The sequence below is a fragment of the Megalops cyprinoides genome, chromosome 7, assembly GCF_013368585.1.
Source record: "Megalops cyprinoides isolate fMegCyp1 chromosome 7, fMegCyp1.pri, whole genome shotgun sequence".
Lineage (NCBI taxonomy): Eukaryota > Metazoa > Chordata > Actinopteri > Elopiformes > Megalopidae > Megalops > Megalops cyprinoides.
The window spans coordinates 14,952,074-14,966,006 of record NC_050589.1 but is presented as its reverse complement, the minus strand read 5'-3'; the positions used below and the strand labels follow the sequence as shown (position 1 = coordinate 14,966,006).

General features: G+C 42.4%; 1 protein-coding gene across 1 annotated transcript in view; it reads left to right on the top strand.

Annotated features, from left to right (window-relative positions):
• The window catches only part of gnai2b (guanine nucleotide binding protein (G protein), alpha inhibiting activity polypeptide 2b), an 87,950-nt gene that overhangs the window by 66,952 nt on the left and 7,065 nt on the right, over window positions 1-13,933 (top strand). The window contains exons 4-5 of the mRNA XM_036532575.1: window positions 2,857-3,017; window positions 11,281-11,409. Coding sequence (XP_036388468.1) covers window positions 2,857-3,017; window positions 11,281-11,409 — 290 coding nt within the window. The remainder of the gene's footprint in view (window positions 1-2,856; window positions 3,018-11,280; window positions 11,410-13,933) is intronic.

The window sequence follows — 13,933 nt, the reverse complement described above, 5'->3', positions numbered from 1 at the left end:
ATGGAAGCGTTCCGTTGGCCACATCAAGCATTTGTCAATACGGCTTTTAAGAGCCATCTGCTTGATGTGTACTTGGTATGTGCAGCCAGCACAACCCAGGGTTTCATTTCATTCTGCTCACTGAATCGAAGTCAGTGCAGAAACAGCAGACGCCACAGGGAAGCATGTATGCCTGTGCAGTCTGTGAGTCATCGCTGTACCGCCGGCAGTCAGCGCTAGAGCAGGTGGAACCCTGCCCTCTTCCTGCACACTGTGCCTGTTCTTTTTTGTGTTCCATTCTATTCACAAACAAGAGGACAGGCATAGACATTATATCACCGGTACAGATAGATATTTGCACCTTCACAAACATGAACAATGGCAGGATAAGTCATTTATAAACGGTTTGACCGTTCTGCCAGGCAAAGGTTCCTGTTTTGTCTGTGACCAGTTGATTGGTGCCTTCTGAGGCAAGGTAGCGATAGTGGGTGGGGGGTGGGGGGGTGAGGGGGTCTATCCTGATGGACGATTCCCACGCCGCCCCCCATCTCGTGTCCACTGCAGTCCACGTCCTGCAACAGGGGCTCTGGGAGTGGAGGGGCATGCCACAGCGCCTCGGCTGTGATGCAGCTGTGTCTGCCTCTCTGCCTGCCATGCCTCTATTCACACTTCCTTCTCTTTTCAGTCCCTTTTCCTCTCCCACTCATCTCTGTTAGTAGCAGCTGCCTCCAGATCGAATCTTTTTCTCAGCTGCTGGAGACACAGCTGTCCTCTCCCTTGTTTCCTACCTGCTGCAGTCAGAGTGGTCTCTTTGCTGCAGTTCCTCTGGTCTCCTTAGACTCGGAGGGTATGTTTACTCCTCTGTCTTTGCAGGTTGTTTTATGGGGGTACTGATGACCAAGGCTGCACCGTGTCAGCCCTCTGAAAGAGGAAGTCATTGGGAGTCATTGTGAGATCAGGGAAACAGGAAGGCAATTCTGGAGAACATGCAGTGCCTGTGAAACATTCGCAGTGCCTACACATATGGACAGAAGGGCATGTAATGTAACTGAGCACCTCTGGCTACCTGTTGTTCTCCTTGGTTGCTTTCCCACGTCAACGCCCTTTTATGTAACTTGGGGCCATTTTACACAGCTGTTGGGACATCACCCAGGAACAACATCTCAGATTTCTGTTGCTAACATTGTCCAGACACACTGCCTAAGCTGCTGCCATCAGATAAAAACCCCACATCAGAAATATCAGGCTTACAATATTATTACGGTTCAGAAAAAAAGATTGTAATAAACAGGCTTACAATGTTACAGTTGTGAGGAGCAGTACATAATGAATTTCCCACAATGCAATTACAGGGAAATGATGAAAATACCTTTTTTTAGACAGTGGCACAGTAGGTTTGTAGTTTTGAGTGGCTGTAACCATCATTATTAACCTCCTGGCCTTGAAACAGACACTGTCTTATTCCAGCGACTACCATCCCTCCAACTCCACAGGGTCATAATCCTCTCTCTCGCAGGAGTTGATTCATAAGTCCATGCTAACTGGAAATACCCCCTAGTCAGTTTGTACAAATCTCATCCATGTTCAAGCCTGTCAAGTCTGACTGCAAAGCCCAAGGAGGGCTTAACCAGTTGGGCTGCAAACAGACCGAGCAGATGTTTTAGAGGCTGTGACCACTCCGCCCACACCCTATACCCAGCACAGCTGTGGGCGAGCAGAAGGGCTTTCAAGTGCCCCCAGGTGCCAGTCCCCACGCCTCGCACCCTGGCCTGAGCCAGCCTTCCCCACATCTTTACTTTTCCCAGTTAATTACAGACCGACCTGCCAGTAATTCCTTTGAAGTATTCATGATGCTTTTCTACGCTGAATGGCCTACTTCTGAGATGTGGCTTCCCAAAACGCTGTTTATCTAGTCGATTTACTTCCTTACCTGCTCAGTTCTGGTCTGTGCACCTGCCTCCTCAGGAACTTCAGATGCGCGGGCTTCTGTTGGATCCTTTCTCACCTCACAAGCAAGAGTCTCAGGAGGAGAGAGCACGCTTTCACTGCACCCAGATCAGCTGGTTTTCCCGGAAGTTTTGAAAGCTCCAGGGCTTGACAGAGAGGCGGTAGCCCGGGTCAGGAGAAGCCTGCACAGGCAACACATTAAGCTGACGGGAGCAGTTTTCCTGACACCACAGGCAACATCACCAGGGAGAGCCTGCAGGCTCTTTTATCAAAAGCGCTGAAGCCCGGCTCGACATCGCAGCCCGGCTGTAATTATGTCTAAGACCTGCTGTTCACGTTGTCGCTGGGAATAACTCTAAAGACCCCAGCCGTCTCTGGCTCTGTAAACGTTGGATACCGAGGACAGCGGCAGAAACATCACCAGGAAATATCAGCATCAGATTGTACTGTCTTATATTGTACTCATTTTCTCAGCAGATACATTTCTCCAAGGTAACTCAGGTTCCATTACATATAGCACACATGATAAATTGTTGGCCGGATATTAATCTTCTAGAAGGGCACAAAGCCTATATGACCCCAAGGATTTGAATTTGTGGTTCTTCTGCTTTTATTCCATTTCCTTTATAGCTATTCCACAAAGCTTGCCCACAGTCATCAGTCATTTCTCTTGCCATGGGGTGTTGACTGTAATTTGCTCTAAGACCACTTTTACCTGCTAGACTTTTCATTGATGTCATACAGAGGTCTTACCCCAATGTCCTATTGAATTTGTAATATCTACAGTGCCACATAACCCAGGACATCAGACTCTAGGATTTTAATGTCCCTTATCTCCTTTCCTCTGGTGGCGGTAGTCCTCCCTACCACAACATCCTGTTTCTGGCCCTCCAACCCTGAGCTATTTCATCTCATGTCGCCCCGCTGCAGGACGATGCCCGCCAGCTGTTCGCCCTGTCCGCCGCCGCAGAGGAGCAGGGCGTGTTGCCAGACGACCTGTCCAACGTGATTCGCCGGCTATGGGCCGACAGCGGGGTGCAGGGCTGCTTCACACGCTCCCGGGAGTACCAGCTCAACGACTCCGCTGCATAGTAAGTTTAAGCGTGTACACCTCGCCATGACTGCGGTCGAAGTGGAGTTGGAAACTGCTTTTATGACCATTACCAGCCCTCAAGAGTCTGTTCGGTTAAGTTATAATCGTTAACATATCTCTTTTTTCCAGCGTATTAATGTGTCATTTATGAATGACAGGAAGTAGATTCTGGTGTATAGTATGTGCTATTTGAAACCTGTGTGAGATAGTGAAGATTTTGTCTCTGCTTCGAGAGGCTGCTTATCACTCATGCAGGCTCAGTTTTCATGTTAGCATACAAGCTTTGCCTCCATGATAAAGAGCTGGGTGTAGTCTTTCATAAGCCCCCCAACCATCCTCCTTCAAATGAAGACACATCTGGCATGCCAGCAGCTCAAGGCTTCAGTAGTAATTCAGTGATGCAGATTTGTCTCTCAGCAATAGTGTTTTCTCCACTGAAGAATAATTTCCTTCGGGAAAACAGACGTGCTTTTTTATCAGACCGGAATGTATAGTATCTGCAATGCTGTTTGTGTCTGAGCTATCAGAGAACAGTTCACAAAGGGGAAAGTACTCCAGCTTTTTAATCATTGAAATACTGCAATTTCAGTACTGCAGATAAATGCTAACAATTTCAGCATGAAGTGTATGTTACCAACATTTACTAGGTTACAAGATTGTTCAACCTGTATTTTACCAGAGGTTACAGTTATAGAGCAGACTTCTTTAACGTTTTGTGAAGTTAACGTGTCATGTGTGCTTGTTGCTTTAATTCCATTGACTTCAGTAACCAGAGAATCTGGAAGAGTGTTGTAGAAGGATACAAGTTCAGACCGATGCTGGGAGCGAGTTGAAAGGAGCTGTGAATGGAACGTGACCCAGTTTTATTCTGGACTAGTGTAAGCTCTGCAGAACCCACAGCTGCGCGTCACTTTTTCCTCATATGCGTAGCCATGATCTAGTTCCCCACAGCCCATCACCCTGGGCATTGCATTCATCCAGAGGTCTTTTTTTTGAACACACAGGCTCAAACACATGTGCACGCACACACACACACCAGGTGCTGTATTTGTCCAGAGGCCTTATATTTGTGAACACACATGCTCATGTTCTCTCTCTCTCTCTAACACACACACACACACACACACTTGCTCATCTTTTGCCAGATTCAAACAGAGAGACTCATTGCAAGGTACAGCTCCATCTGTTGCAGCTACGGGTTTTTTTTGTAAGGTCAGCCAAAATGAAATGGCTTTGTTTGAGTAGAAATGTTTCCCCTGAAGAAACTCTAAACTGATATTTTAATGCATCTTTAAATAATGGGCACTCTGCTGACACAAAATACAAATTGATTAACATTTCCCTCTGGTGATTCATCCACATGGTGTCTACAAATAACCAAGTAATTAGCACACTTACATGAATTGTATTGCACGTTCAGTTTGGAAAGAAAAAAAAAACTCTCAGCTGTCTTGTCTTTTTTTTCCTTTTTTTAACCTCAGCTTGTGACTGTGATAATTGATCAAGCCAGTGTGCAGTATAAATTCACTCGCCTAATTGGGATACTGATTGCTTCAGAATGGTGTGCCAATAATTTTTCACAAGCCCCATTTTCAGCCCGTCAATTCGTAGTGAGAAGACAAGACGGAAAAATGATAGAGGTCATTTCATTGACATCCTTGTACCCAGAGAGAATGGACTGAATTTAATTTGATGAAGGAACAAACCAGACCGATGCATCATGTTGTCAAAACAGCCCTGCCTTCGGGATTGATGACACAACATTATGCATTGCTGCTACATTATGAAGCAGCGTCATGAACATTGCAGCCCATCAGATGCCCAGCGCTGTGTGCCTGCCATCCTGCTGAAGCCGGAATATCTTTCCATTTTCAAAGTGGCATGGAAAATAGAAGTCCTCTTTGTGTTGGTTAGGTTGGGTGACTGCATTTGGTACACTCTCTAATGTTCACTCTCTAAAGTGCCACTGTGTCCATGTGAGACTTAGTGTGTGAACTAAGAAAAAGGGACGCCCGATTAGTGAAGGTCGGTTTCAAACAGTTGTCCAATTTACCTTCAACATCCCTGCCCCTATAAACTCCATATTCTCTCCGTATCCATGTATCTCACTCTTTACCAAGGATTCAAGGGTTCAGCCTGCAGTTATAAGTGTAACAGGAGTTATCGAGTTACTTAACCACTATAGGTCATGAACATGCTGTTTAAGATCGTCTTCATTCCATCCCTGCCCTCACTCTTACAGAATAAAACACTAGTATAACTGAGTAGGAACAAAGCATAGAAATATTGAAAAAATACACAATATATACAAATAAATGATAAAAGAAATTAAGTAAAGCAAAAAGCAGATCTTAAGAGCAATATCAGTCCCCTCTCCAAAATGTATATCCACACAACCTCTGAAGAAGACTTTATATAAACCTTTCAGTTTTAAAGTTTTTCAGTTTTATTGTCCTTTTATTGTACTGATAGTGCTGCCATGTTCTCCTAGCAGGATCCACAGCCTCTCAATGGTCTGGCAGTGGTGTAAAAGCACATCACGTGTTGCGCCAAGTATGGGTCCCTTATCTGGTAAAATTTAGAGCAGAATACCAGGTAAAAGATTTCATTTCTGCTCCTCTCTGCATGCGGGCTGTGATGTGTTTTCCTGCCCCAGCAAGCCCTTTTTATGGCGGCCTGCGTGAGGCTGTGCAGCCTTTATATCCTTATTGTACCTCTCTGTGATTACACTGATGCGGCATTGTGCCCTCATGTGGTCCCCTTTCAGGACCTGATAGTATTCTAGTAGGTTTAGTTTGAGTCTCGAATCATTTCATTTGTTTCATTATCAGTTCTTTTAAATTTGGATCTTATTGTTTTGGCACTGTCTTCTGGTTCAGTATGTGTGTTTGTGTGTGTGTGTCTCCCTCTCTTGCTCTCTCTCAGATGTAATCAAGATGAGATTTATTGGCATGTCAGCTTAAAACAAGCAAAACAACAAAACAATATTGTCACGGTGTTTACAGAACACAGACCATGTCAAATTCTGATCCGTGTCGCCCTTGTCTGTCGCCCTCAATCTCAAACTCTCAATCTGTGCCACTCTGCTTTGGGTCCTGTTGGGCGTTGTCAGGGATCATTTCTGTAGGGAGCTGTCGACCATGAGAAGTAAGCTTAATAGTAATGTGCAGCTTGTGCCTGTAAATACAGGAACCATATAATTAGCTTTAAACTCATATTCTAAGATGGGCTACACATACGTCCATGACAAAAGTAACTGATTAAATTAAGTGTTGGCCCTCTGTTGAGCAAATGAGTCTTGTGTGCTTGAAGTCCAACTAGTGACAAATCTTGATATAATGCAGGGTTCAACATCAGGGTTTTCTGATGCAGTGAGTCAGAAATCTGCCCGCCCAAACTAAACTTCTACTTGAACAGATTTGACATAATTTAACATTCATGTACAGCTCATAAAATGACTAAATTTGATCATCATTGTGTTTTCTTTGCCATGTTTTCTCCCCGGGCAGAAAACCATTGAGTCTGTCCGGGTCATTGTCAGGTGTTCCTAGTTTCTCGTTTCTGTAATTGTACAAACTCAACTCAAAATGATGTGATTAAATTATTTTCTTTAAAAAGCAGTTAGACATTTGTCACTGCTCTGCACTCCATTGTCTCTCAGATTTACTTTGACTTGATGCATGCTAGCACACTCAACTGCTGATATGCTTGCCTGACAACACACAGAGACCGGAGAGTTTGAAAACTGAAATGGATTTGCTCTGAATCATCTCTTACTTGATTAGGCAAGTCATTGGCCAGTTTGACTTAGCCTTTGTTTTTAGTTGACCTGGGTAATTGGGCAACTGTGAATGTTGAACCATGTATTGACTTTTGGCACGGATTTGCAGAGTACCTGAAAGTGATTTTGTGAACACAAACCTAGGGAAAGTGGTTGAACATAAAAAGAGTATTTTGAAAACCATTGTAAGGATCATCAACCTACTGTGTGCTTGGTAAATCCAGCCAAGTGCTTTATACAGTGCTCTTTCTTCATAGAGAGCTTAAAACGAATGGCAGACTTCATTTGGATACATACGCTAAATGATAATGGGAAGGTGAGATATTGATCATTTTTCAGAGAACAACATTAGGGGCCTCTTAATGGAAATAATTGCTTGCCCCCAATGACACACACCTTCAATAAGGTCATGTTAGGGGTATGTTTTCATTTGTGAAATGTCTGAGAGAGCACAGTAAAATGGCAGTGATTTTGTTTTCAGAAACCAGGCCTCAGTGTGTACTTGTGTACCTGTCTAAGGACTGGAAATAGCTGCAGCACATCAGATGCACCAGAGTCAGCTGGTCTCAGCAGGAACTTCCAGATGGAGGCCGGACTGCTGGCTCTGAGAGAGATTCTGCCTCCCGTGGTCTGTGTGTGTGGGCCTCACACTAAGCCTCCACCACTTAAAATGGAAACGGGTTAATGGAAGCTGCAGAGCGCCTCGTTAGACTTGTTTTCTTCTCCCACACACATTTATTTTTCATTCAGCCTTGGAAAATGGGATATCCATTTTGTGACAGGGACAAGTTTTTTAATAAAAGCCCCCCGCCTGGAGATGGAACAGATACTTCAGAATTGATTCTCCAGAAGTGGACTGGTAATATCCCCATACCAGCAAAGGTGACTGATCGTGGCCCATTTCTATATTAAGTTTAATACAAACTTTTAATACCTTTTCCACTGCCCCCATGAAGCTCATAGTGATTGCCACAGTGCAGCTATATTGCTTAATAGATCCTCCCAGCCTGGTTCTATGAAAACTTTGTCTTAAGAAAGACTGCAACTGCTACCAATTTACTGTACCTAAAACAACAGAGCTTTTTCTGCTAACAGAAGAGAAATGTTTTGGGCATTGTTATGCATCAGTGGCTTGCCTTGTGTGTATTAAATGAGCACAGGGATTTTTCCTTATTTTATGTGTGAGGTCAGCATGCAGTATTTTGTCAAACCATTGACAGTTTATAAACCTATTATAAATGAATGAGAAACGTGAAATTTTTATAAACGTAATGACAATGAAATTTGCTTGATCTGAGAACTTTTGGACATGTGTACTGGGTTTTCTTGTGCTAAATGGCATTGAGAACGGAACCACTTTCAATGCCATTTGTTCAATTGAAATTGGATCGATTGGTGTACTATTCTTAATATATCTTCATAAACATACTTCCTTTGCCTGCTGTTGGGCTCTAGAAAGCATTTCAACATTTTTATGTGATTTTCTTTTTAAACTCTGATGTATGTGTAAGATTTGTGTTTCTGTACGTTATATTTTCAACATTCAATGAATGCTCTTTTGCCTCACTAATTACAATTGAAATAGTTGGTGGCAATACAGGAGTTATGTAAGAGGCAGCAGTCTGTGCTCCATGCTGGACAGACTGTGTGGAGATGACTCCCACAGTCACCCACCGCTCAAAGCTCCGTCTGAGTCAAGCTGCTTCTGTGGCAAGGGAGCCAGTAGCCACAAATAAGAAACACACATCGTGAGAATAACTAGGAGAGAAGGGGGAAGATCAGTTATTTAGCTTTTACTGAAGCACAGGTGAGATTTTAGATGTCGGCTTTCTCAGCTGAGCAGGCGGGCAGGTTCTGTTAAATACTGGTATGCAGTATTATGTCTGAAATGAACCATACCTTTGTACCGGTCTTAAAAATCACTGAGATGGAAGTGGGGATTCAGAGAAACAGAGAGGGTAAAGAGGTGTGAAAATGATGCAATGTACCTATTAAACACTCATTTTAATCATGGCAACTAGTCTCAGCAATGCTCTCAAGGATTCCTTTTGAATTTCAAGATCATTTATCACTAAATAAGAATATGCTTTTTTCTTATACATTTCCTCATTAAAAGAAATATTTTATGCAGCTCCCTCCCCCCACCCCATGCAAGATCGTTTATTATTAAAATGTTTCTCATGGAGATGTCTCTAATATATTTTCCTGTTCAGTAGAAATTGGACCCACATCTGTTTTTGTTGAACATCCTTCTGAATTCAGAAATTAAGAAAAATATTTTAAGAGGTTAAAATGATCATTAACAGAAAAGCAATGTCCTTCTGTGTTCGTTAATAAGGGCTTATACCTATTCTTTCCCCCTCAAATTAGATATTTACTTTTTTGAATGGCAAGAAACATATTTATCTGGATTTCTGAAGACAAAAACAATGTCCACATTGCCTTATGGTAAAGTGTGTATCAGTGTATTGGATGCCCAGATGGTGAGATCAGCCACTCCGTCCTGCAGAACTGATATAGATTGACAAAGGCCCGCCATTGATTTAGGCATGGTTGGTTTGGACATGAATCATGAAGAAGTTGGCCTGGAGTAACCTTTGGGTTCACCCTCACCCTCCCCCCTTAACCCTTGCCCCCCTTTCTTTCTACATCAGTTTTCCTGGAAGGGGCATAGCATAGCTCGAATAACCCTCCACAGTCAAAGAAACTAATTTATCGATGTTTTGTCTCATAAGGGTTTAAAATGTAACAGATACTCAACAGCAGATCCAAAATGAAAATAGGAGGTATGCTTATGTGGCCATCATGAATTCTGTGGAGGAAGTCATTTGTTACTTAAATGCTGATTGGTTTAATATGCCTTGGTCAACAGAATGGTTTTTATGAATTATGAAGGCTACAAGGCTGGACATGGAGTTCACCGATCCTGTGAAATTGAGAGATGCCCATGAAATCTGGAAATTTCTGAATACAAGCATAAAATGTAATTAGGAAACCATAACAGAAATTATTTCCTTTTCAAGCAAGCAGTAAAAATGTCATGAAAACAGGCTTGTTACTCTTGGGTATTGTCATGCTTCATTAGCTTGTGCTTTGCGTTAACTATCTTGACAGTTGGGGGAGTAAAGTCTTTCATTGACACAGCACTACTATATGTGCCAGTTATCACAGCAATGTCTAAGAGGCTGACTCATGTTCAGATGTGGTCAGTTGTGCCCAGAATGTACTGAATTTTATCTTTACATGCACTTTCCCCTTTCCTTGTAAATCTGTTTGGATTAGAGTGTCTACAAAACGGCATAATATTAATGTAATTTTTAGTCCACTGACATCATTTCAGCGGCTCAAAGTGTCTGATGAACTGCAGGACGCTTGAGAGCAGTGAGATGAGGAAGACCTGGTCAATGTTAACACCATTTTCCCGGTGGAATGAAGCCAATTTGTTCTGCTGCTGTGTGCTACAGGCCGTTGGCAGATGACAGGGCTGGTTTTGAACCTGGACTATAGGGCTTACCTTGCGCTCATGTCGGGAGCCTTTGTGACTGAGCCACTCGGAAACATAGGAGAAACTTTTTTTAAAATAAAGTTTTTAAAACAAGCAGTTTTATAGTCCTCCGCTGTTCCTTGCTCTGATATGAACCATGCAAGCTCTTGTCTCTTTGCCATCCGGGGGTTCCTGTAAGCAGTGGGGAGTCAGAGCAAAGAGTATGATTGACATGTGTCAAAATATAAACTTTAAGCTTCCAACAGCTTGGCAGTAGTGTGTAAATATCTGTGGCCTCTACCTGTTGAAGCTCAACCTCAATTTTTCAGCCTGAGCCTTTTAGCCATAGACATGAACACTCCTTTTCTTCTGTAGTTGTTAGCTTTGTTCTGAAGTTCTTCTACCCAGTTTTATCAGATCAGTAATTTTAATGTTAGCTTCATGAATACATAATTAACTCATTAAAATCTAGTACATGTACAGTGTCATATGACTTCATTTAAGCAGGAACTAATATATTAATGTTTCAGATCAGATCAGATTTTTTTTCTGTTTATTTAATGGAAAGAGTTTGATATTTATGTAGCTTTGCTGACAGTTTTTACTTTCTGATTATTTTATTGATCTCATAGTTCTCTTATGTGTATGCTTGTTTTATTAATTACTAAAATTACATTATTTATTAATATGCCAATGTTAGGTGAATTTGTTTCTGTGACATTCCGCGGTTTGCTCATGTACTGACTGTGATATTTAGTATGAAATCTGATGCAAAGTTATAGCCCTTATGACGATGCACCGACTATTATGTTAGATTCACATCAGTGTTTGAAAATGAATGACTTGTTGTCAATTTTGATTTTTTCTGTGGATCCTCTTAAGGGTACATGGATAAACAGTGTTTATCTTGAGAAAACAACTGAATATCCTAAGAGAAGCTTGTCTAGATGGAACGATGTCTGCATCAACAGTGTGTGTCCTGTGTCACCCTGACAGCTACCTGAACGACCTGGAGAGGATAGCCAGACCAGACTACATTCCCACACAGCAGGACGTGCTGCGGACACGAGTCAAGACCACTGGCATCGTGGAGACGCACTTCACCTTCAAGGACCTGCACTTCAAGTAAGCGGGAGGCCAGTTCCCCCACTCACTCTGTGTGTGTACACGCATGCGTGTGACAGCGATGGGTGGGGTTTGGATAATCATTTTCAGTATGTTCTTCCCCTTATGAGAGGGGTTGGCTGTCTGCTTTCCATCACTGTGAGTGTATATTGGGCTGGAGCTTGTTGTGTGAAGTTAGACATTAAAACCTTCTGGGTTGGTCTTTTTTTTAGTTTTATCCACAGGGAACACTTAACTGAGTACAGGGAAGTGCAGGGAAGATTTTATGGCTGAGGACTCCTAGAGTTTCTGGTCTTCAAAAATAAACCCTCCAAACTAAGTGAAAACCTACAAGAGCTGATAATTGCATATACACATATCAGGCTTTTTCAGAATCTTCTGTGAGTATTTTACATCACAAAGATGAATGTTTGTTTTGCTCAGTAGCAGTAGGGCTTCAAGAGTGCTAACAAAGTGATTTTGAACAAGAAAAGAGCTTTCAGTTCCCGTTCTTTCCTTGCAGTCATGAATGCAGCTGAGTTCCAAAGGCAGGGCTTTTGTGATTGAAATTTGAATAACAAACTTGCTGCGGTTCTACTTGCTGTAGCCCTGTTCTGCCTGGCTCCGCTTAAAGCAGGTCTGGCAGCAGGCCCTTGTCGTATGGCCTACACTGGAGTTGCATGACCTCTGACTTCTCAGGAAGGGTTCCCCAGTTCCCCCAACTCCCATGCCTGACAAACTGTTGATCGCTGCTGTGCTCTCAGAGCAACCGAGGGGTTACGCTACACATTTTGAGCACAAAATCTTTCTTTTCTCCTGTCGTTGAACCAGGAAAGCCAGCCGAGAGCTCATTTCTCATTTATAGTGTTCATCAGGGGAGTCGAGTCGGGTGGTATTTAAGGGTTGGTACAGGCGATCAATTTTAGGTGTGCTGTTAGCACGGTACAGGATCAGGGGTCATGACGAGCATTTAGGGGTGGCAAAGTTTCATGGTCTATCTCCAGTAAACAAAGAACAGTGCTTCTGCTGAACAAGAGGGCTTTATTATGGCTTTATTGAATATTATTTATACATTTTCTTCTTGTTTTTGTTATAAATTGATAGACAATGAAAATTTGTCTGAAAGCAAGGAAATGCTTTAATTGTGAATTATTAAACAATGTATTCATTAAATAACAACAGCCAAAGGTACTGTATTTCCATCCAGACAACAGTTAAATGACTACTGAATTTTGTTGAATCATGTACTGTAAATGCAAAAATATAGTTGCTAGCAAGCTATTATTATTTAATGTCACTGCATCTTCAGTTGACAAAAACCTGTATTAGAATAATTACTAGGTAAAAACACTGTTTTATTGTCCTAATTGACAGCATCATGTCAACATGTTAAGTATCCTAATTGGCATTCAGTAACTGGGCATTTATCAATTTGATGCATGATAAAATATCGATTTCATTTAAAATGTCAAGGGGGCAAAAGTGTTTGCTTTGCTTCACTAAGGGTTTTGGTTGTGAAACAGTTGCACAAGAATGAAAGGAGCTCTCAGGTCTTATTCCAGTTGTTTAAAATGGCAAAGTGTTGGCCAGTAATGTGCAGGTGCACAGCTATCATCATCATAATAATCACATACACTGTGGATATTCCAGCTAGTTTAGTTTAAGATTTACTTTTAAACAGGCAAATCCCGTTTGGAGTGACTCGTATCTTTTCTGGTGATTAGCAATTTTCACTTCTTTTACAGGTTGTCAGACAACATCATGGCAATATTTTATTTAATTATCCTTTATTTTAGTGGGTAGGGTCAATTGAGAGCCAATTCTCTCTTTGAGTGATGACATGGGGGAGGGAATTATTTCAGTTATTTCAATTCAATTAACCGTGGAGACTCTTAGATGGCTGGATTGAAAGAGGCTGATTGGGAATTTAGCCAAGACACTGGGGAAACCCTTACTCTTTGCAATAAGTGCCAGGGGATCTTTAATGACTACAGTCAGGATCTCAGTTTGCCATCTCATGCGAAAGCTGGTGTGCCCCTCAGTGCAGTGTCCCCATCACTATACTTGGGTATTGGTCTCCTGTCAAGAGGGAAGACTCCCCTATTGGCCTACCAATACCACCTCTAGCAGCATGGTTTTCCTGGTGAGACCCTGATCCAAGTGCTAACCAAGCTTAACCCTGCTTAGCTTCAGCCATCTGGCAGGAAAGAGTTGCAGGGAGATATGGCTGCTGGCATCTATGGCTGCTGGCATTTGTGATCTTTCTGTTCTTGCTTTTGCGCACTCAGTCCATTGTCCTGTCAGTCAGCTCCCACAGAATATTCATTATTATGCTTATACAGACTACAGCCCTTAACAAACACATGGAGCCCCACAGTGATGGAGTTTGTGTTGCTTTCCCATAGGCCTCTCAGCACTTGGTACAGTATATTTGCACCAGCTGGCTCAATTCCAAAACCAGTCCTGGAGAATTCTCTGGTGTCACTTTTAACAGAGAGTACCTCCCACCAAGTGTTCTCTGTTGCTGTATGAAAGCATAAAATGA